Source organism: Solanum verrucosum, unplaced genomic scaffold, assembly GCF_900185275.1.
Source record: "Solanum verrucosum unplaced genomic scaffold, falcon-dt-bn FXZP01000103.1, whole genome shotgun sequence".
Classification (NCBI taxonomy): Eukaryota; Viridiplantae; Streptophyta; class Magnoliopsida; order Solanales; family Solanaceae; genus Solanum; species Solanum verrucosum.
This window is the reverse complement of record NW_026020048.1, coordinates 9,664,902-9,688,885: the sequence shown is the minus strand read 5'-3', so window position 1 is coordinate 9,688,885 and position 23,984 is coordinate 9,664,902. Positions and strand designations below refer to the sequence as shown.

At 30.5% G+C, this 23,984-nt stretch overlaps 2 protein-coding genes across 2 annotated transcripts; one reads left to right on the top strand and one right to left on the bottom strand.

The window, feature by feature from the left end:
- The first annotated feature begins 14,146 nt into the window (after positions 1 to 14,146).
- LOC125822861 (protein IN CHLOROPLAST ATPASE BIOGENESIS, chloroplastic-like) lies at positions 14,147 to 17,128 on the top strand. The gene is made up of 11 exons (XM_049502316.1): positions 14,147 to 14,323; positions 14,627 to 14,710; positions 15,221 to 15,295; positions 15,383 to 15,425; positions 15,578 to 15,635; positions 15,767 to 15,934; positions 16,018 to 16,080; positions 16,157 to 16,251; positions 16,354 to 16,435; positions 16,522 to 16,632; positions 16,783 to 17,128. The coding sequence occupies exons 1-11, from the start codon at positions 14,200 to 14,202 to the stop codon at positions 16,921 to 16,923; spliced, it is 1,044 nt and encodes a 347-aa protein (XP_049358273.1). The 5' UTR covers positions 14,147 to 14,199; the 3' UTR covers positions 16,924 to 17,128.
- A 222-nt stretch (positions 17,129 to 17,350) lies between these two features.
- Positions 17,351 to 22,696, bottom strand: LOC125822842 (filament-like plant protein 7). Its single transcript, XM_049502297.1, has 5 exons — positions 22,446 to 22,696; positions 21,331 to 21,469; positions 18,533 to 20,930; positions 18,393 to 18,456; positions 17,351 to 17,992 (listed from the first exon to the last, which is right to left on the bottom strand). The coding sequence occupies exons 1-5, from the start codon at positions 22,542 to 22,544 to the stop codon at positions 17,525 to 17,527; spliced, it is 3,168 nt and encodes a 1,055-aa protein (XP_049358254.1). The 5' UTR covers positions 22,545 to 22,696; the 3' UTR covers positions 17,351 to 17,524.
- Between the last annotated feature and the right edge of the window lie 1,288 nt (positions 22,697 to 23,984).

Here is a 23,984-nt window from a genome sequence, read left to right as displayed (position 1 = left end):
TATTGTGAACCTATCTAATACACGTGTATTTATATAGTTATATTTATTTTATTGAGAACCTATCTAATACACGTGTATCATTTATACAGAGTACACATGAGGTCAACTTGTAAGTCATTTTAACATTGTATTTTCCAACTTTAATTATTTGTACAGTTTGCTCTAAATATTGTATAATCTAGATGCACTTTACTTGAATGGACTAAAATAATAGCTTGCATCATTTAATATTTTTTTTGGCGTTAGCTATAGTATGACTTTTGAATTAATCTATTTGCCCTAACTTTATCTTTTTATTACTTTAATTTTTATCATATTTTCTGTAAATTCGTGGTGTTTGAGCCTTCTTGGTAAATGAACTCTGCAGACACTTCTTTTTCAATTTGCTACAGAATTTTGTTGTAGTATGGATTGTAGGGACAGACATTAATTTTAGGAAAAGAAAAAAAAAATAATATATATATATATATATAAAATAAGAGGGATTATCTGCTATAGGGCCAATTTAGTCATTGAAAATATTTTTCAGCTTTAATTATCTGTACAATTTGCTCAGGATATTATTATAAGTAGATAAAAGAATTCAAAAACCATGTAAGCCAAAAAAAAATATATTAAACGATGCAAGTTGTCATTTCTGTCCATTCAACACTATTTTAAATTTTGCATGAGGTAGCATATATTTACTACAAGTAGTATTTATTTACACAATTTATGCGAAATAATTTAGAATATGAAGGTCAAAATACTTAACTTAGATAAACAATTCAGAAAAATTCTACAAATATTTAAATAAATTTATATATTTAAAAACTATCAAAACGTAGAAAATAACTAAAACTATTTTAAATTTTATGAGAAATTATAATAATTAAATAATAGTACTTCCTTTGTCCCTAATTACTTGTCCACTTTTCCATTTTTAGTTATCCCTAATTACTTGTCCATTTTGACAAATCAAGAAATGATAATTTTTTTAACCTATTATACCCTCAATTAATTATTTTGAAAAAGGTAGAACTTCTTGAAAACCTTAAGTTTTTAATTCATCTAATTCATAGTTAATTGGGATAAAATAGTAAATTCATTATATCAATAATTTTTTTTTAATAGATGTGTCAATTTAAAAATAGACAAGTAATTAATAACAGGGGAGTAACAGTTTTACGAACGAGGACCGACAAAAAAAATCTTGATTAATTCTGCAACTGCCATTTGGCCCAACAACACTAATAAATGAGAACACTTCATCATCAAAAACATGCATTGTCATTCAAAACAATAATTTTCTGTCATATGCTATGATCTCTTCGGGTGTGTTTGTCGGGAAAAATAAACTAAGTTCTTTAAAAATAGTTTCATATATGTTTTCATACTGATTAATTGGATACTTTCCATCCCAAGGACTCCACCGCCCACTCGGTAATGTTCTCCTAAATTATACTTTATAGTTTATCGGTTTATTTTTATTTATCACTATTTGAGTTGGTATACTCACTAAGATATAATTTTTTTATATAAATATTTTATCACATTACTGTATTGATATGGGTGTTCATGGATCGATATGAATCGGTTATTAATCTAAATCAAAACCAAATCAATTTATTTCATTTTTAAATTATCAAAACCAAGTCAAATTAAACATACAATATACATTTTTCGGTTCGATTACTCTATTAATCATACACAAAAACTAAAAAAAATGATAAATTAAAAAGAGGGCAAAAGACGACTAACATTACAGAGTTTTGGATTACTAAATATAATTTACCGTGAAAAAAAACTTCAAAATTCACCATTTTGGCCTAGAAGGAAGAGATAGCATGGTATTCCTAGTCCCACCAAGAATTACGATAGACACTCATATAGATAAAACCAATAAGATTAATGTTCTCGTCTTGGACCTTTTTGTCTTCGTAAATATATTATAAACTAAATTGTTGAAATCATTATTTAAAAAATATATATATTATTCATATATAATAATAAATATTAGTATATGATTTATTGGTTCGATTAAGTTATTTCTTTGGGTTTTTTCTGAACCAAATCAAATACTATTGATTTCTAGAAATCTAAAGCAAACCAAACTCAAACCCAAATAAAATTGGTTTATTTAATTGTTACTTGGATCGATTTTTATCCAAACTGTGAAGATTTCTACCTATTAATTAATGTTTAGTATATTGAGTTTTGAAAAATGATTTGGAGAATAATATTTAATGTTAATGATAAAAACATGAAAAAGAAAATGTCTTTTCTTAATATGTCAAAGTGACAAGTAAAAATGAAAACTTTATTTTAGGTATAAGTGACAAGTAAATATGAATTGAGGGAGTATATGACTGAATGTTGTTAGAATAATTATTTTACTTATTAAATCAACATCCAAAAGTAATTAAGAAAATTAATTTAATTACTTTTAAGAAAAATAATTTTTTATGACCTTTCGCAGAATTTCGACTTTCATTTAATGTGAACAATATTATTTTGGTAAGAATTGAAATTTAATGGAGTATTATTTAAATGAACAGGCTAAAATATAGATGAAGTTGACTTCTTAATTTTTTTAAATCTCCTTTACAACATAAAAAGTATTTACTAAACATTTTATAATATAATTTTGAAAAAATTAATCTATAACATTGATAGTACGTACTATTGAAGTCACATATAGATAGTGCAAATTTACGTATATTGCATGCATCGTGTACCTTGTTTTTCATGACATTAGTTTATAGTACGTACTTTTAAGTTATATTAATATATGCAATTTTATATATTAAATGAAAGATTATGTTGTTGATATATAAAAGTTAAACTATATATAAGAAATTTATTAAATTATTGTGTAAAGACTTAGTTTATTTTTAGAAAATTGATTTGTAATTCTTAGCCAAATCTTAGAAGATTTTTTTGGCGAACTCCGCCTTAAAAACGACTTTACCTAACTCTCTATTCATCAAATTTAGAGAGGTGAATAGTAGTTCTCTAAATTTGAAGAATTACTATTCACAGTTTCATACTCTCTATTTCACTTTTTTAATATTTTATTATTATTTTTATTACTTTCTAATTAACATATTGTTTTACATTTAATGTCATAATTAAATATCTAATATTCATAATTCTTCTTAAATACATTATAATATTTTTAAAAATATATTATTTAATATATGCTACTTTAGTCTTGAATTAATAGTTTTTTATTTTTTTTTAATTTTCGTCAATAATATAATTTGATTTTATTATTAAGTTTCACTATAAAAAAATATACAAAATTAAAATGATAAGATGAAAATTTTAATTTTAAAAATTGAGGACAAAAATGCTCATTTTGAACGTCATAATATATTACTAGAGCATTTATGAGAGCAACGTAATAATTTTGAAAATTGAGTGTTTATGTAATATTTATGTAATTGTATTTCACTTTTATTTGAATTTGCCCATTAATTTGTATATTATATTATATTTTCTTGCAATTTATGTTATTTAAAAATTTAGAATAAAATATATTTCTATATTAAATAAAGAATTTGAAAAATAAATAAATTTATATCACATGAAAATTATATAAAGTAATTATTTGGGAAAATGAAAAAAATGATTTATATTATGAAATAAGAAAATAAGAATGAATTAGAAATAGTAATATAATATTAACGAGAGAGAAAGTTATTTTTTAGAAAGTAAAATAGAGAATTGGGTTGAAGTTAGTTGTCTGAAAAAATAGAAAACTCTATATTTGGACAGTAAAATATATTGTAGGGTTGAAGATGTCCTTAGTCATTGAATATATTTTTCAGCTTTAATTATTTGTACAGTTTGCTCAGGATATTATAAATAGATAAAAAAAAAAAATCAAAAACTATGTAAGCCAAAAAAAATATTAAACGATGCAAGTTGTCATTTCCATTCAACACTATTTTTAATTTTGCATAAGGTAGCATATTACTATTTATTTTGTAATGTTTCAAGTAACTTTTACATATACAAAAAGATTTATATTATTTTTTCCATCACAATTTATGTGAATCTATTTAGAGTATGAAGGTCAAAATACTTAATTTTGATAAGGGATTCAGATAAATTCTACAAATATTTAAATTAAATTTATATATATTTTTAAACTATCAAAAAAACTATAGATCAACGTAGCTAATAATTAAAAAACATTTTAAATTTGTGAAAAAATTATAATTAATAATTAAATAATAGTAACACTTTTACGAACGATGACCGACAAAAATAATCTTGATTAATTCTGCAAATGCCATTAATTGGCCCAACAACACTAATTAATGAGAACACTTCATCATCAAAAACATGCGTTGTCATTCAAAACAATAATTTTCTGTATAAGTCATATAGTTTGATCTCTTCGGGTGTTTTGTCGGAAAAAATAAACTAAGTTCTTTAAAAATTAAAAAAAAATTGTTTTCATACTGATTAATTGTCTACTTCCCATCCCAAGGACTCCACTGCTCACTCGGTAATGTTCTCTATATTTCATCCATTTATTTTTATTTATTACTATTTTAATTCGTAAGAAATAATTTTTGATATAAATATTTATCACACTACCTTATTAATATGGGAGTTCACAATGCAAATCGATTTGGATCGATTATTGGTCAAAAACTAAATCAATTTATTTAATTTTTAAAGTATTAAAATCAAATCAAATCAAATTCAATATACATTTATCGGTTCGATTCGATTACTCTATTAATCATACACAAAAACTAAAAAATGATTCATTCAAAAGAGGGAAAAAAGACGACTAACATTATAGAGTTTTGGATCACTAAATTTAGTGTGAAAAAAACTTCAAAATTCACCATTTTGATCTAGAAGGAAGAGATAGTGGTATTGCTAATCCCACCAAGAATTGTGATAGACACTTATATAGATAAAACCAATAAGATTAATGTTCTCGTCTTGAATTTTTTGTCTTCATAAATATATTATAAACTAAATTGTTGAAATCATATAAAAGATATTTAAAATTATTTTAAAATAAATATATTATTCATATATAATAATAAAATATTAGTATATGATTTATCAGTTCGATTCAGTTATTTCTTCGAATTTTTTTGAACAAAACCAAATCAACTACTATCGATTTCTAGAAATATAAAGCAAACCAAACTCAAACCCAAATAAAATTGGTTTATTTAATCATTTTGATTCGATTTTTTGGCTTGGATCGATTTTTATCCAAACCGTGAAGATTTCTACCTATTAATTAATGTTTAATGTATTGAGTCTTGAAAAATGATTTGGAGAATAGTGTTTAATGCTAAGTGTAAAATATGAAAAAAATTTGTCTTTTCTTGATATGTGAAAGTGACAAGTAAAAATGAAAACTTTATTTTAGGTATAAGAAACAAGTAAAAATGAACTGATGGAGTATATGATTAACTGTTGTTATAAAAATTATTTTACTTATTAAATCATCATCCAAAAGTAATTAAGAAAATTTATTTAATTACTTTTAAGAAAATTAAATTTTTATGACCCTTCGCAGAATTTCGACTTTCATTTTAATGTGAACAATATTATTTTGGTAAGAATTGAAATTTAATGGAGTATTATTTAAATGAACATGTTAAAATATAGATGAAGTTGACTTCTTCATTTTTTTTTTAAAATCTCCTTTACAACATAAAAAGTATTTAATAAACATTTTATGGTATAATTTTGAAAATTTTAATCTATCTACATTGATAATACTATTGAAGTCACATAGATAGTGCAATTTTACGTATATTGCATGCATCATGTACCTTGTTTTTCATGATATTAGTTTATAGTACGTATTTTTAAGTTATATGGATATGCAATTTTATATATTAAATGAAAGATTATGTTATTAGTGTTGTTGATATATAAAAGTTAAACTATATATAAGAAATTTATATTATATATTGTGTAAAGACTTAGTTTATTTTTAGAAAATTGCTCTGTAAATATTTTTTTGACGAACTCCGCCTTAAAACCGACTTTAAAATCGAACAGTTTAACAAGTCATTTTGCTCTAGTGACATAACTAAAAATCAATGAATAAGAAAAGATCAGATACGTAAATAATTAAGCAAGGAAATGCTCTCTGTCATATTTGAGAAAGACAAGAAAACAATGCCTAGTTTTTAATTTTTTTTTTTAAAATCAAGAATAAATTGTGTTCATGTATACTAATTCATTCAGGAGGGCTAGTTATGTAAGAGGGACAAATTAACAGAACAGAAAAAATAGGTAATTTAAATGATTAGGCTAATTGATCAATTAGTTAATATTCCGTATTTGTGATTTATTTAGTGGAGTAATAAATATAATAGTTTGGTAATGTAGCTAATTAAAAATTCGCACGCAATTAGAAATTAGCTTTCACATGTATGAATGGTTGTAGTTCCTTTCAAAACTGTTGCTTCTCGATTTGAAATAAATACAAGCAGAAGGTTACAAAATGTCAAAATGAAATAAAGTAGGAGGATTTGCAAGATACGTGCTTTGTCATACAATAATATTTGTTTTATTTTGATTATTATTCACGAGGTTTTCAGGTGATATGTTCCTAAAATTGATAAGATAATATTGTTATACTATATTTGTCTTATTATAATTATTCATGAGGTTTTTAGGTGATATATTCCTAACATTTACGTAACGTAGGATAGATGTACGTTTCATCTAATAATACAATCGATGAGTTTTTGGTCTAATAAAGAAAGAAAAGGAGGCAAAAATGTTGAGTTCGGAGTCAAAAGGATAATTTTTTTCTTCAAAAAATAAAAACGGCACATCAAAAAAAAAATTAACCAAAAGGGTAAAATCACTCTTGACGGAGCGATTTTATTCTGACAAAGAAATAAAAATCGCTCCTTCGCAGCGATTTTCTCAAAAAAAATAAATCATTATTTCTTTAAAATCATTATAGCAGCGATTTTGTTTAAGAGATTAATTTTTTTAAAAAAAAAAATCCTACCCTTGCAGAGAATTTAATAAAAAAAAAAAGGGAAGGCAGCGATTTTCATAAAAAGCTTTTTTTAAAAAAATCTTTACGCTTTCAGTGATTTTAATGAAAATTATAAAAAAAAAAAACTGAAAATCGCTATCTCGGCAGCGATTTTTTCTTTTAAAAACTTGTTTTTTTTTAAATGGCTGTCGCCGAAAATTTATGTAATTTAAAATTTGTTCTTTATGTTTTTTTTTTAATTCCTTAACAAAAAATCGCTACTATAGCAGCGATTTCACTTTTATTTTTTTATATATAAAAATGCTGCTATAGCACCGATTTTAAAAAAATAATGATTTTTTTTTTTTGAGAAAATCGCTGCTAAGGCAGCAATTTTTATTTCTTTTAACGGTCAATTTTTTTCAGAAGAAAATTGCTCCGTCAAGAGTGATTTGGCCCTTTTGATTTATTTTTTTTTTGATATGTCGTTTTTATATTTTAAAGGAAAAAAATGACGTGTGACTCCAAAAATGTTCACAATCACTCATGCCAATCAGTATTTCAAAAACTTGCACGACTTGAAATTAGTGATAGATGAGGCTAACAATTAGTAGGTGATTCATGACAACAGTGGTGGGGGGCGGGACGGGGCAAAAGTTAAACGTGCAGGGTGGGGAAGTGAAATTAGTGATAGATGAGGCTAACAATTAGTAGGTGATTCTGATATTGAATGACAACTGTGGTGGGGGGCGGGACGGGGCGAAAGTTAAACGTGCAGGGTGGGGAAGTGATAAAAGAGATTAGCTTAAAAAAAGATAATTTTTGAGTCAAAAAAAAAGTCAATCTGATTTTTAAGTCAAAAAATAAAGGTAGGGGAAAATTTACTTTTGATTTTTGACTTACTTTAAGTTTTTTTTTTATTTGTCAAACATTTTTAGAAGTTAAAAATTGACTTTAAAAGTAGACTTGATCAACTTTTAATCCAATCCAAACACCATCAAACTAAGAGTGGGCATGGTATGGTATATACCGAATACCATATTTCAATTGATATTTTTATACCGTCATATTGATATTATGGTATTTGGTATGACTTTTAATTTTTTTTTGTATTCGATACGGTATTTGGTATTTATAAAATAAATATCGAAATACTATATACGGTATACCATACTGCATTTTTTTAGTAATATAATATATATTTCACTAACATGTAGGCTCTCACTTGACATAGTGGTATGTCAAGTTAGAGTCTACATGTTAGTGAATGATTTTTGCGATGTAAAATTATATAGGGCTATGCGTAATTTTAGATAATGTTATTTAAACTTTGTATATATGACTACTCGATTGCTATTGAATTTTTCTTTTGTGAAATTGTTTAACAGAAGTAGTTGTTGATGTAATATGATTGAGACTTGTGCATTTGAATTTCTCATATTCATGTTGATTATCCTATTGATCTTGCAAGAATACTTGCTAGAGGATAAATAAAATGATTCTAATTTATTTGCTAAATGAATTGTATGAAGAGTTATAAATATATGTTAGTCAAAGTCAAATAAATTATGATTATCAAATACTATACCGTAAAATATCGAAATTGAAATAAGTATAGTAATAATGTAGTACTTTAAATATTAAATACCAAAATTATAATATTAAATTTTTTAAATACGGTACCATGCCCACCACTACTTCAAACTGGGCGAGGCAGAATAGGGTAGATCAAAAATTATAATTTCAAAATATTAAATGGGGAACATCAGGTGGCAGGGTAAATCAATGCTTGTTGTCATTTTCTGAAAAGAATGATTTAATAGATACTCACTTTCTGGCTTACCATTTTTTGTTGTAATATTATAAAAAATCTAGCTGTAAAAGATTTCTTTGTCTACAGACTGAATCCTCCATCTATATTTTGATTGGCACATAATAATGTAGTAATAAATATAACTGTAAAAAAGATTTTTTTATTTTTTTTCCGTTTCTCTCTGTTTTCTATCTTTGGCTTTTTATGAAGAGAAAATGCATAATTATTCCATCAAATTTAGATCCTTTTTTGAAGAAGACACTGTAAGTTTGTGGAGGTCTTATTACCCATGAAACCATTTAAATCTATAATAAATATATTATTTTAATCCATTTTGACGGCAATTGTGATTTCACAATAGAAAAGCACTTGAAAGGGTAAAATTGTTTCCCCAAACCAATGGAAAACTAACACATGACATTGTTAAACCAAAGTGAAAAGAGACCCACATTTCTTCTTCCCAAATCAGCATTAATGGCTGTTGAGAGCTTTTCTCAACGGCAAAAGTTGATTCTTTACTACGCGAAGCGAATTTCTTTACTGTATACTCTATCATCAAGTTTTAGCAAACCATCTTAAGGTCTTTTATTAGAAAAATCTACTTAACAACGACATAATACTTGGTCAATGTAGCACCTAGTTTACCTTTCAACAAAGAAATTTGAATCCATTTTCGTTCATATAGTTTCCCAAGATCAAAAGTATCAAAGAATCTACTCGTACAAATTCAAAAAAATGTAAAATTCACTTATAGAACTCAAAACTAGTCTTAATTTCGGAATACCCACAAAACTAAAAAGGATTAAACTAATTTTTGGGGATTTTTTTTTTGAAATCAAACACTAAATAAACAACAAAAACACTAAAAAATAACACACAAAACTTACATAAATATATATTACGAAGAAATCCAAAAAAAAATAATCTTTTGAAGTGAAGTAAATCGAAAGGAATTGGAAAAGATGAACATGAATTCTTCTAAAAAGGTTTAAGGGTTGAAATGTGAGTGCGTCAGGGTTTTACCCGACCCACTATTAAACAAGTAAGAAAAATAAAAAATATTATTTTATTTGGGGGTGAAATACACGCAAGAATTATGAGATTGCAAATATTGTAAAAATAATGTATTTAAAATTGTTGAAAATGATTGAATGGGGTAATAGAATCTCTATAAACTTTAGATGTCTACTTAAAAAAAGGATACAAATTTGATGATATAATTATGTATTTTCTCTTTTACGAAAGCAAATAAGCTTCTGCATGTTGTCAAATATTTTCGATGCAATAAAATATATTACTGGAAAACAGTGCTTTGCACCTTCAATATCACTATTGTTCAGGAAAACATTGTGCAGTGTGGTTAGACTTAGCGGGGCAAGACCATTGGCGTAGCTAAATATTTTACTGAGGGTGTTAAATTTTTTTATAGCTAATAAAAATAATTTAATGAACACTTAAATTTTGTAAATCAAACTACTTAACATTTATAGTTAATTTTTTTAATTAAAAAATATACCAAAATTTTTAAAATCTAACTACATAATATTTAGCTTTAATGTTCACGTTTATTTGTTAGGAAGTGAACGTACAAAGAAAAAAGAGAGAGATAAAATTCAGTTTAGTTTAGAGTGAAATCACTTTTATGCTTCAAGATTTCACGAACCTTTGATGACTAAAAACGAGAAATATAAAATAAAGAATAGAATCAAAAGAGTTATATTAAAAGAAATTGTATATGGAGACTTTTCACTTTTTAGTATTTTTATGGAATAAATAAATAAGATTTGCTTATTAACTTTAAATTAAATAATTACTTTTAATTTTTTAATGAAAAAAATCAAAACCGCGCACAACAGGTTGTAAAGGACTTAGCTTGAGCTGAACGACTGAGATCATTGAGCTAAAAAACTTTATTGTTTTTCACGAGTATCCAAAATGTGTTATTTAATATTTAAAGTATTATTTTACTTATAAATACATTATAATTTTTCAACAAAGAGTGTCCGATTGAACACCCTAATCTAAGGAGGGGTGTAGGGCAAGACATGACTTAGCCGGGGGGGGGGGGGGGAGGGGGGGAGGGCGAGACGTGGGAGCGGGCATGGAGGTCAACTTTTTTGAAAAATGCCAAACAAGGCAGGGTGTGGATCAAAATCTTAATAGGTCGAGACTTTCCTATCTTAATCCGTTCTATTGTTATCCCTAATTTTACACTTTTTCAAAATGATAAATGTTACTCTTTTTTGTTTACTTTTATTTGTAATAGAGTTTGCACACTTCATATTAGTTGATGTATGATTTTTAATAGAATTAAGAAATGATTTGAAATGAATAATTAATATTAACTTACTAAGTTAAATAAAAAAATAATATTATAATTTGTGTAACATGGTAAAGCGATAAACACAAATGATATTTAAAGAATATAATAAACAAGTAAATTGAACAGAGATTTACCTATGCCATACAAATTAATGAATAGTCTTTCTCTTTCTATCTCTCTTAATTCAGTATAATGATTATAACAGTTTAGTTACACATCTTTTCTTATTTTATCATTTCACGCTTGTTAAAAAAAAGTTGCCCATGTTTGGTAAGTTTTTGGACATGTAATTTTATATTGCGATATAAAATTATGAAATGAAATGAAATTAGTATTTGAAAATGTATGTTATGCAGATTTCATAGGATGAGGTTATATGATTCGAGAATTTTAAATCTTGATTTTAGATTTTTCAAATATAAAAAATGATCATAAGTTTATATTTTGTAAAATGTCCACATTTGTATCTACTAACCATTTATTTTATATGTAAATATAATTTATAATTAAATATCATTACATTGTAAACTATTTATATCTCATATAACAATTATTTTCACCAATATAAAATTTATTATTACTTCAAATCAATTTCTTCTTTATCGTTTATATTCATCAAATTTATTTTTTAGTTAAATTTATTTACCAATCAAAATTATTACTACTTATTCAAATCACTGTTTAAATAAAAAAATAATTCTATGAATGGATAAGGCTGATAAATGTAACATTAATTGAAAATACAATTTCCTTACAACTTCCGATGCTTATTTCACGTTGACATATAGTACTACTGCTATGTAGTAACTTTATCTTTATTCACGCTAATCGATTTCTTCATTTACATCAATACCTAATTCACTATTTCCACCATCCTATATTTATAACCTATAATTCACTAATTCAGTTCCATTTTGACAACAAAGGAATATCAAATTAATTATGTCTTATTTTTAATTTAAAGTGAGTTAAATTTTATTCAACTTATGTTCAATTGTTTTTACTTAATTAAAGCTTGATCAATAAATATTATAATTTTTTAGAATAATTTTATGACAATGTATTATGCAATTTTATAAACTCTTACTGATTTGATTTGATTATATAAAGAATTGAACAGTTTAAATAGTTGTATAACTTATAGGTTTTTATGTTAACAAAAAACATACCATATAAAAAGTCCAAATTATTTATTCAAATAAAATTTCAATTTCATTTAATGATTTTATATCATAATTTCATATCACGACGGACCCATCCTATGTCATGGGGTATTGATTGACACTGCTTCGTTGAAATTTTTTAGTATTATATATATTTAAAAATCTGAAAAAAATAGAAATATCCCTACAAATAATGTCATTGACATTGCTTGAATAACTAAGCTTCTTGGCTCGTTGATTTGCAGCGCGAATGAAATGGTAGTTCACCCAAGCGTGGCCCGAGTTCGACCCTTAGTAAGGCCGAATTTGTCTTTTATTTTTGATACATTTTTCAGAGAAAAATTTACGAACCTCCAACCTCTTATTTATACTCAAATTAGGCTAAAATAAATCAATTGCTCTAGAATATTTAGTACTTATTGGTACTATCTCCAATGAGGCTATTATGAATACATTTCAAAATATGAAAACATAGTCAAATTAGGCTAAAATAAATCAATTGCTCTAGAATATTTAGTACTTATTGATACTATCTCCAATGAGGCTATTATGTTTCAAAATATGAAAATTCGTCGAGGAAAATTTAGTAATTTACTTGACTTACGTTTTATTAGTACATTTTAAATAATTTTATTAATATAATATTATTATATTAATTTTTAAATATCAACACCCCTTACTAAAAATCCTACGTATCACATGACCAAACATGACCTTAAATAACTTGGCAGTATAATTTTTATTTACACTACAAAAATCAAATCTGACGACGAAAAGAAGGATAATGTCACTAGACACCAGTGCCTCCAGGCTCCAACTCTTATCAATCTTCCGCATACAGTCCAATTTTTTTTATAGTAAGTCTTGTTTGTTGTTATTCGTTTGGTTTTTATAGCGATTGGCTATTATATTTTTAATTTTTATAATAATATTTGATATTTAAGTTTTATAATTTGATTTCTATAACCAGAAAAGATGCAAATAAAATATCTATTTTTAAATTTTTGAATACTATATAAATAATAATACTATCTAAATTTAAAATCCTGAAAGTATCCGTATTTCAGTAATTCAAAATTAAAGAAAATTAATACATTATAAATGAATTTTGACCCTAATAAAATGAAAAACTTTAGTCTCTGAAATACAAACATGCACGGATATTTCTATGATTCTTTAACTACCAAAATATGTACCAATGTAATATTTTTTTGGTAAAAATTATGTAATGTATAAAAAATTTAAAATATTTAGTTAAAACAGACCTAGTATAAGTTAACTTATAGATTCTATTTTTATGTGTCCTTGAAATAACAATGCATTTAGTATTGCGTTCTTTATTGTGAAAATAAAGACTCACAATAATAGTGGAAAATAGTAAATTAAAATTTTATTAATATCTGAGTAAGTTATTATAAAGAGGTAATTTCGTAAAGATTATCTAGTTCAGGGACAGAGGGAGAGTATTAGCCACAGATTTGGACTAACCTAGCAGGTACTATTTAGACCTACTTGTGTCATGAGTCTCGTTAAATATGTACAAAGTTTAAGTGCGAATCCAATAACTATGACGACAAATTCAAAACTCATAAACCTCAACTCCTGCCTCCACCTTTTGATACTGTTATAAAGATTGTTGTTGTTTGTTATAGATAAAAAGTTTGTTATAAAAAGGTAAGATATAAGATAGGCTTTGAAAGTAACTTTTATGTTAAAAATTTGTGTTATATAAGAATGTTTTTATAGAAAGGTTTAATGGTATTTTGGTCTAAATGGTAAACTAACAAAAAGGGGCCATTTGTGTAAATCAGCCCAAGGATTTGTGGGTTAAGATGAAGTCAGCCCAGCCCAACCCATTAAAGTCAAAGGAATGGTTCAGTTTCAGTTTCCCACTATACCCATCATCAACACACAAGTAATATCAGGAAAGATAATGAAGTTGGGTGGTGGAGTGGGTTTTGGATGTCCACGCGCCGTCGCATTTCCCGGCATTTTGTTTAGCCGCTGCCGACCAACATTCCGATGCTATTCCTCTTCTTCTTCTTCTTCTTCTCAAGGTAAAGAAAATTGCAAACCTACACATACTTCTCCCGTGTTTATTTGTACATGTATTGTGTAGCCGATGTCTACTAGTTTTGAAATGAGGTCGAGTTGATTGATATAATTGAAATGAAATGTGGATTTTTCCAATTGGCGATCGTTCACTGCCGTGCCATGTTAGTATGAATTGCATCACTGCACTGAGGTTTTTTTGTCTAGTTTAATTTGATACTAGTGGGTTATTACTGTACCAATTCACATGTGTTTTGAATGCATGAATTGGTATTTGAAATGAGAATGGTGGCATTTTTGCAATGCAGACCATGTTTCATTTATCAAAGATGTAGCTGCAACTCAAGCACCGGAGCATTTGAATGAACTTCTCAAAATCCTTCAGGTGAGAGGTGAGGCAATCTAATTCCATCTGTTAAATTCTGATTAATCCGAGTATGCTTCTAGTGAAAAAAAGAAGAAGTTAAATGGAGAAGCCGTCTTTAATTACTTTATTCCTAATACTAGGTCTCTACAGGTATACTGGAACTACTCTTTGAAAATTTACCTTTTAAATGAATATATGACGATAAAACTGGTCAGGAGTGCTGCTAGTTCTAGTTAAAAGTTACTACATTAGTACTTTTCCTGACCTGTAGGTCCGCTTCAATGTATTTTATTGTTAGGAGTAACTTTCGGTATTGAAACTTAAGGTGTCAGGGGGGTCAGGTTACGGTAATGTTTTGCTTCTCTTGGTTATTTCATAGTGTCATAGGATTACCTTGTACGCCTGACGAAGACTTGTGTATATCCTTCCTTAGGCTTACTTAACTGAGACTTTTGGCTTAGGTTGTTATTGATATAATCTTCAAATGTCTGATGGTCACTATGAACCTTATGCACTGCTCAACACCTTATGATAGGTGAGGAAATAATTTCTCCTGGTGCCAAACAAGGGCTGGTTCCTCTGGTGATTCCTCTTTCCAGAAGGAGTTCAGGTATGATGGGAATGGATCTGATATCAAGCTTTTTTGAAGTTGAAAGTGCGCTTCTATGTTCATTTTTTCCCTTCTCTTCTTTTGTAGATTCTGTAACTGCACTGTTACGATGGCCAACTGCCCCATCTGGGTAATATAATTCATCAAAATGCTGAGTTTTGTGGATATCTCTGTTCTACTTTTTTGGGTGCTTATCTTGGTTTATTCTCTGTTCTCCTAATTGCTCTCACAGAAAAAGGGGGAAAATATTTGGTATTTGATTTATATCCTCATTGTTCACAGGATGGAGATGCCGTTGGTAGAAGTGCGCAAGTATGGCGTGTGGCTATTAGCTAAGAATGTAAGCTACTATGAACTTGCTCTACTACTTGGGATCTGGATGATGTTTGAGAGGGTTAATTGCTTCACTCTTGCATTCTGCTTTGGTAGCATGCACAAATTTGTCTCACCTTTCCATTTACCATGCTATAGGTAGATCAGTACATTCACAGGGTTTTGGTGGAAGAAGATGCAAATGGTCATCAAGAAAAAGCGGATGAATTGTTCCGGATTTCAGCTGGTGCTGGAAAGAAACTTTATGAGAAGGGTGATTTTAGAGCATCAAAAATTTCAAGCGTAGATACATATATATTGAAGAAGGTAGAAGGAAGGATGTATATGGCAATATCTTGATATTGGTCATTGTGACTCAAGCTAATTGCACCTATTGATATTCTCTCTAGGTTGGCTTGTTTCCAGACGTACTGGAGCGCAGAATTAAGCAGCATTTTGACAATGGAGACAATGTAAGGGAGTTTTTATTTATCTAGTAAGCAATATCAATTCATAGCATTTGGCATGATATATACGTGCTGTCGGAAGATTTCAGCTTTGGTGACGGGAGAATTTTATACAAAGAAGGAGCATTTTCCAGGATTTGCGCGGCCTTTTGTCTTTAATGCTGAAGTTCTGCTGAAGTCTGTATATCTCATAGTTTCTCTTCCTCAATAAATCTGTATATTTATAAAAACAAGCTATTTCTACAACATATTTACTCATATTGTTCTCTTCTTCTCTAGGGTTGGGCGCAATATAGAAGCTAAAGATGCTGCTAGGGGGGCTTTGAAATCACCATGGTGGACTTTGGGTTGCGAGTACCATGTATGCCATTCCTTGATCCAATCAATTTCTTCTTGCCTTTTGCAGCATGCTGATGCTAGGTCTATGTGCTTATCTCTTTATTGCAGGAAGTTGCTAATATGGCTGAATGGGAAGATGAACAAATTGAGTATATCAAAGAGAAAGTAACTGAGGAGGGTAGGGAAGCCGATCTAAAGAAAGGGAAGCAACCTGCTCAGGTATCGTTAAACTCTCTAGTAAACTTGAATTCAAATGTGTTTGCACAAGAAAATGATTTCCCAGATTTCAGCACCTACCTAGAGCCTACTCCTTGACAAAAAGAAGAAAAAACCTATGTTCCTTTTTCATCCTAAACATATTTTTTGCAGGTTGCATTGGATGAAGCTGCTTTCTTGTTGGATCTAGCTTCCATTGACGGTACATGGGACGATTGCGCAGAAAGGATTGCTGAATGCTACAAGGAAGCGGGCCTGCATGAAGTTGCAAATTTTGTGGTTTACAGAGACTGAATTACCAGTAACTTTACTGAATATTAGACGTTTTACACTACTCCCTATGAGTCCTAGTTATTGGCCTATTCAGTTTTGGCTCTAGCAGAGTGTACTATAATGAAAAACAAGAAGAGACTTCACAGCAGTCCTTTAAATATGCACCCCCATTTTAATCTCCTCTCACACCGGGGTCAATTGTAAAAGACCAAAAGTAAAAATATGTTAATAAATAACTTGCATTGAAGTTGAAGCAGGTGCAAAATGCATCACGATCCAAACATATGTTTAGTATTGTATAATCAATTTGTTGTTTGATATATTTCAGTTCTTTTCTTCAAGTACACGCTACTCAAGTAGCAAAAAGCGTACTGGGCAAATATGAAGCACGTCAAACATGGTTCATCCACCAAAGATTCAAGAAGTTTCATCGCTTGTATAATTTTTTTTAGCAATTGAAACACTATATCATTGAGGTTAAGGAGTGGTTCTAGTTTCATATACAATACCACATACAATACAAAAAAGAGAACATTGCTTTCTGCACCAACCAAGCCATGAATGAAAGCATAAACATCACTAGAAACAAGAAGCCTGCAGCTGCGAATGGCATCCATGCAGGTCATACCTTAAGTTTCGTCTTGTTACTATTTTTCTTACCTTTTCGCAACAACTTTCTCCACAATCCAAGAACATTTCTTTTCTTGTTAGGTATGATAGGCAGGGAGCCAGTTACAGCCTCATATCCTGAATGCGCACTCCCATTTGTCAATGGAGACTTTTCTGGTAGTTTCACTGATCCGTCAACACTTGAGAAAGTATTTCTCTTGGCATCCGGAGTGACTTCCTTGGTAGTAGGAGATCCCATTTCATCCTCAGCCAGCATCTTGTCAAGAAGAGATGAACGGCGTCCAAAACTTTTCTTTGGGGTTGTCATGGTACCACTAGTTGTTTCTGAAGTTGTAGATATCACCTTATCAAAGAGAGCTGCATCCCCAGGCGAGGCCAATGCCTTCAACTGCTTCCCTAGGTTCAGAATAGTCTCTTGACACTCTGCCAACTTTTCTGAAGCTGCAGTGATCTCCCAATCCTACAAAATTGAACAAAATGTTTATGTAATGCGGTTATTACATGTTTGATAGAGTTACAGAACTCGACTACTTCTTGAAATAGGCAATAAGATGCATCATATCATTTACAAGACTATATTTTTGTTTTTTCCAAAGTTTCAATTGATTTTTATCTGGTCATTTTGGCAAGTATAGAATTCTTCCAATTCTCCAACACAAATGAGTCATATCAATTAAATATGACCCTTTTTAGAAGTTTGAATTGCTCTGCAAATCTATGCTTATATTGTAGTAGTACATTATTCCATACCGTGTATCTTGAAAACATCACCAATCCACGTGGAAATGAAGAAACATGCATCTCTAGATATTTGATCTGTAAGGCCTGAGGTAAACTAACTGAAGCTAAAGGGAACTTACGCTTTGAAGAAGCTTTTCTTCAGGGTCCACCTCAGCATTCTCTGATAACTCCATTTTTTCCGTGCTGCAAGTTTACATGTTTCAGGTAAAGAAAGTCCTTGACAACTACTTCTAACAAATTTACAAAACATTAAATGTACCTTTCTTTCTGCAACTGAAGCATATGGCATGCAGAATCGAGCTTCTTATAGGATTTATTTTGGTCCTCGAGTTCCTTCTCCAAACAGCAAGCCTTTCGACAAGCTTCATTCAGTTCCAGTTTAGCTGCTTCGAATTGCATCTCAAGGTCTTCTTTCACCATTTTTTCTTTCTCAATTTGATCCTCAATCATCCCCTTTGACTGTCTGAGATTTTCTACTTCTTTTTCCAGGCATTTTATTGTTTTCTCTGATTCCTGAAGTTGAACCATCAAGGAATCGCTTCGGAGAGTTTCTGCTTCCAGTTTTCCCTCCAAATCCACCTTTGTAGCTCCCTCTTCTGGAAACTCATCTTTCGGTAATTGACTTTCATTATCGACAGATGGTAGAACTTCTTTCTCTGGCAAATAACTCATCCGAGCGAGTGAGGTAGAAACAGGAGAGTATAATGGGTTTCCTCTTTCAGTCTGAAGTTTATCAAATTCAAATATAGGATTAATCACCCCAGTTTCCATTCCCCAGTCAAAATGGCTTTTTATAGTATCCTTCATGCTTGAAACATCTTGAAGGGAAAAACAATGGTTCACAATCCATTCCAGGGTCCTAGTTAGTTTTTCAGTGAACTTCTCAATGTGAACCTTTCCATTCAATAAATCACGGCATGTTTGGACAAATTCTTGAAGAACAGCAGAGAGTTCTGAAGATTTCCACTGGAAAACACGAACCATGTAGGCTGTCTCCTTCGATGCACTTTCAAATGGTAGAAGTCCATTACCATTGTGAGATAAGATTTCTGGAATACTATCATCTGTCGAGGGTATATTGATTCCTTCTATGATATCAATAACCTTATTAATTGATATACCCATAAATGACAACATATCTGGTTCACACTTTCTTTCTGATGAAACATTATCACCAGCTCCTGTATGTATCTCCTTACAGTCACCATTGTTAGGAGAACATGTAACATCAGTATCTATTACACTTTCATTTGCTTCTGCAGGGTTCTTACTCGAGGGAAACTTCTGTGCCAGGGCAGTTCTGATATCTTCCAGTATTTCGTATGGGTTTCTTTCGGTTACATGTCCATGCTCCAAGAGCATTTTCAGTATGTTATCAACTTCACCAGAAGCTTTATCTGTCAATATTGCTTTTGACTGATTATCATTGCTGGAAACATAACAATCTGTCACAGGAACTCTGTCTGTACTTTCTGCTTCTGATGAATGAGAGCATAACTGAGACTCCAAAGCATCCCCATTTCCATTTTCCCTTGGTAAGGCATGATGAACAGCTCCCAGAGGGTTAACTGTAGACTCGACCGCTAATTTTTCCATCTCTGCAAAGTCATCCATCAGATTTATATCTGAAGCTCCTACACTTACAGATGAAGGTGGACCAATTTGTTTCTCATTTTTGAAATGCTCCAGCTCTGACATTAGTGCAGAAGCCCAAGACTCGGAACAGCCACCTATGTCATCACTGCCCATATCAGACAGTGATGTCACAGATAGTTCCTGCGCAGAGGGAAGATATTTTTCTAGTTCAGCAGTTGTTTGAGCATTTGTCATCCTAGAAAGTATGAGTTCATTAGCTCTTTTGTTAAGAGCTTCTTTCAGAGTCCTATTTTCCTCTTCCAGCATGCATAATTGCTCAGAGAGGAAGTTAATATTTCTGTTCGGAGTATCAGGAGCCGTCTCTGAAGTTAAGTCCACTGAACCATTTGGAAACGGATTTGACTTCCTTATCCTCATTTTAGCATGATCCTTCCCCAGCATCTCAACTTCAGTCTTCATTTTGGCCAAGGCAGCAGGGCCTGGCAACCTCTTTCTAACAAGGATGCGTAGCCTTTGACATTCCGAGTCCAGTTGTGCAATTTTCTTCACACTCTCCAGATGTTGCTTGTGTGCAACATCAGCTGTTCGGCGATTAAATTCTCTCTCCTCATTCCGGATCTCAAGCTCCTTCTCAAGGACCCGTACCTCATACCGCAAAGAAGCATTATCTTTTTCTACAGATTCCAGCCGCGTCATCAAGGCACTGAAATCTGCTTCTGCCCGAGCTATTTCTCCTTTTAAATGGCCTGTTGCCTTCTCCTTTGCCATGAGAGCCATACTAAGCTGAGTGTTTTCAGAACCTAATCGTGAAAGCTTCTGCCCAGCATCTGCTAACTTTTTCTCTAAGAGAAATCTTGTTTTTTCAAATTCTTTTGATGCGTTTGATACTGCATCATGAATCCTGTTCTCCTGCTCATCTCGAATGAAACGCAACTGCTGCATACATTCCTTGAGTGCTGCATCCAAGTTGACTAATCTCTCTTCACCAGCTATGCTCTGCTGTAGAGCTTTTTCTAGCTCCTGCTTTAGCAATCTTGCTTCAGTTTCAGTCTTCTCCCAGCCTACATATATCATTCACAAGTGACAACATTGGACAAAAAAAATACATTTTAGTGATTTCTATGGAGGACAGAAAGTAAAAAAATACAAAAAGAGATACTAGAAAAGAAGCTAAACTGTTGGTTTTTTAAAGACGGGGCAGCAAAAAAGGGTTGAAAATGTCTCTCTATCATTTGATTAACATAGAAGGGCTTTAAATAGACACAACACGAAATCTGCATAGTTTAAAATTATAAAATCTAAAATATCTCAACTACTAAAACAACCTAACAAAAATTCAAATTTTAAAGTCATCTTAAATCTAGGCAACTTATTATGCTAAAGTTTACTGCAGTAACTGAAAGCTATTTTCAACATAAACAAATGAATATACAAATATGATAGTAAATTAGCTATGGTTACCTGCAATTGCTTCCTGTGCAATTTTCATCTGTTTCTGTGCAAAATCATCTTTAGCACGACATTCCACCAGAGCAGAAGAAAGCTTGTCAGTCACAACCTTCAGCTCTCTTTCTAGATCAGCTTTATCACTAGATAGTGTCTGTAAATGAAGGAGAGTAGGTAAGCTTGTTCAGAGCACACAAGACTATCACGACCAAAAAACTTTAAAGCACATGTAAGTATAGAAGATTCATCAAGTTCAAACAGGATCATCATTTCTTCTGCTTCCAACAGCAGATGCATTCGAGCCAGTTTGGAGTTCACCTTGCCCACCCGTCAGAAGAAACTAGAGAAAAAAAGGAAAGAAATAGAGAGGACATGCAAAGGGATTCTAATTTTATTTTTGATGAATGTAGAGATATGACACTGGGACATGGCTGTGATACAATGTAAGGATATGACACTTAGGCCTGACTCAACCCCAAAAGCTAGCTTATGAGGCAAGGATTGCCTAAGTCTATTAAGTAACACATGTCCATTCCACAACCAATGCAAGACTCTAAGCCACTCTAACAATGAATTTATTCTTTCTCCAGATAGTAGGTTTGGATGGTGGGAAAGGTGCATGTGGTGAGAAGTGTTTCTCAAACATTAGGAGATTCAGATTTTAATCCCCTTCAAAAGTGGCTTTTGTATGACTAGTTCCAAGTTCCAACTTCCACTTATCCAAAGATCATTTCAAGTTATGTTTTGTATTTGTCTTTCTCAGCTCATAAGAAAGTATACTCGAAATCATAATAAACTATCAACTATTGGATATGAAAGGATTACTTGCTTCATCAATAAAGCTAGAATATTCTTCTACTTCATCACTCCTAATTAAACTTTAGTCCGTCAGATTAAAACCCCAACAAGTAAAGGTGGCTAGTAGTTGAACCATGGTCATTTATTTACCCCATATCTCTAATCAATATGCAGTCAAAAGCAAAGTTTCTTAAAACTTGTCTTGCTAGGGAAATGAAATATGTAATGAATACTAGGCCGTCTGAAGATATGGGAATCACACTTGACCAACATGCTAAATAAATTGGGCAATGAACAGAAACAAATAATGAAAAGGACTACGCTTTGGTTACCTCTTCGTCATTTCTTCTCAAAGAGAGATTTGCTTTGTCTTCAGTAACCATGTTCTTTTCTGTGGATTTTTTCTTCCAGGGCCACGATTTGTGATCCATTGTCTTTCAGGATATCTTCAGGTGCAGTCTTATTTATCCAAAATGTTACTCAACTCTTCTCTTAACTACATCTATACAATCAAATATCTGCATACAAAAAAATCTTTTAACATAGTAACAATTTGACAACATAGAAGGGCTATTTCCGGAGGATCCTCGGCTCGAGTACAACAAATCAAAATAGATATGAAAAGCGAAAACGACAGTAAAGAAAGCATGACAACTAATAAGTAAACAATAACAACAACAAAATAGTGCAATAACCGAAACACCATAAACAACATATAATGATAGAAATCAAAAGCAAGACACTACAGCAATAAGGCCAATACTACTACAGATACCATCAAAACCAAACCCATCGAAAAGCAAGACAACACTCCACTACCTATTAACTGTTTACCCTAATCTGCAACCTCCACACCCTCCTGAAAATCTATGAAATTATTCTCCATAAACAACATATAATGATAGACATCAAAAGCAAGACACTACAACAATAAGGCCAATACTACTACAGATACCATCAAACCCAAACCCATCGAAAAGCAAGACAACACTCCACTACCTATTAACCTTCTACCCTAATCTGCAACCTCCACACCCTCCCGAAAATCTATGAAATTATTCTCCATAAACACCCAAAATCCTCAAAAGAAATCAATAATCTTAGTCTAATAGGCGAAATAGCAAAACGGAGATGCAATTTGAAATTGCTTCCCGGAGTCAACTGCACAAATCTGATATTTAAAATCATTGGCACTCAACGCACTGATGTAAATTAGTGTATTAGATCCATCTCTAGAGTAGTTTTCCTGAAAGTCAATGTAAAACTCTATCAACAATCACTTCTATATAAATGCGATTTGCTAATGCAATATGCAATATTTGAATAAATTTCTTTTGCATATAAGTGATGAAGATAATCAATCTCACATGATATTTCATTTTTTTTTTAAATATCAATACAAGCACACTATTTTTCTCCTTTTCTACAATAACATTATATGTCAAAATGCAGCACAACAACATCCCAACACAGTAACCACAAAAATATAGCAAACAAACACATGAACAGGATTTAATGATCCGCGTAAGAGGGAAATAGAAAAAATAAAATAGGGCTTACATTCAACATTTGATAACTGAACAGTAACTCCAGCTCATGAATCTATCGAAAAACAACAATGCAAATGAAAAATCCAATCCAAACAAAATAAATAAACAAGTAAAACATCATTTTCAAATGATACTATACACTTACATTCTCGATCCTACCTAACCACCATGAACAGAGCAAATGCCAAAGAATTATGAACAGAGAGCTAAGTAAAAGAGAGAGGATGTCGGTAACTGGATCTGGGTCTGGGTCGGAGACAGAAGAGAAAAAGTTTCGCGGGTTGCTTTGGGTTGACGGAGCGTAAGAGAGAAGGAGGTGAG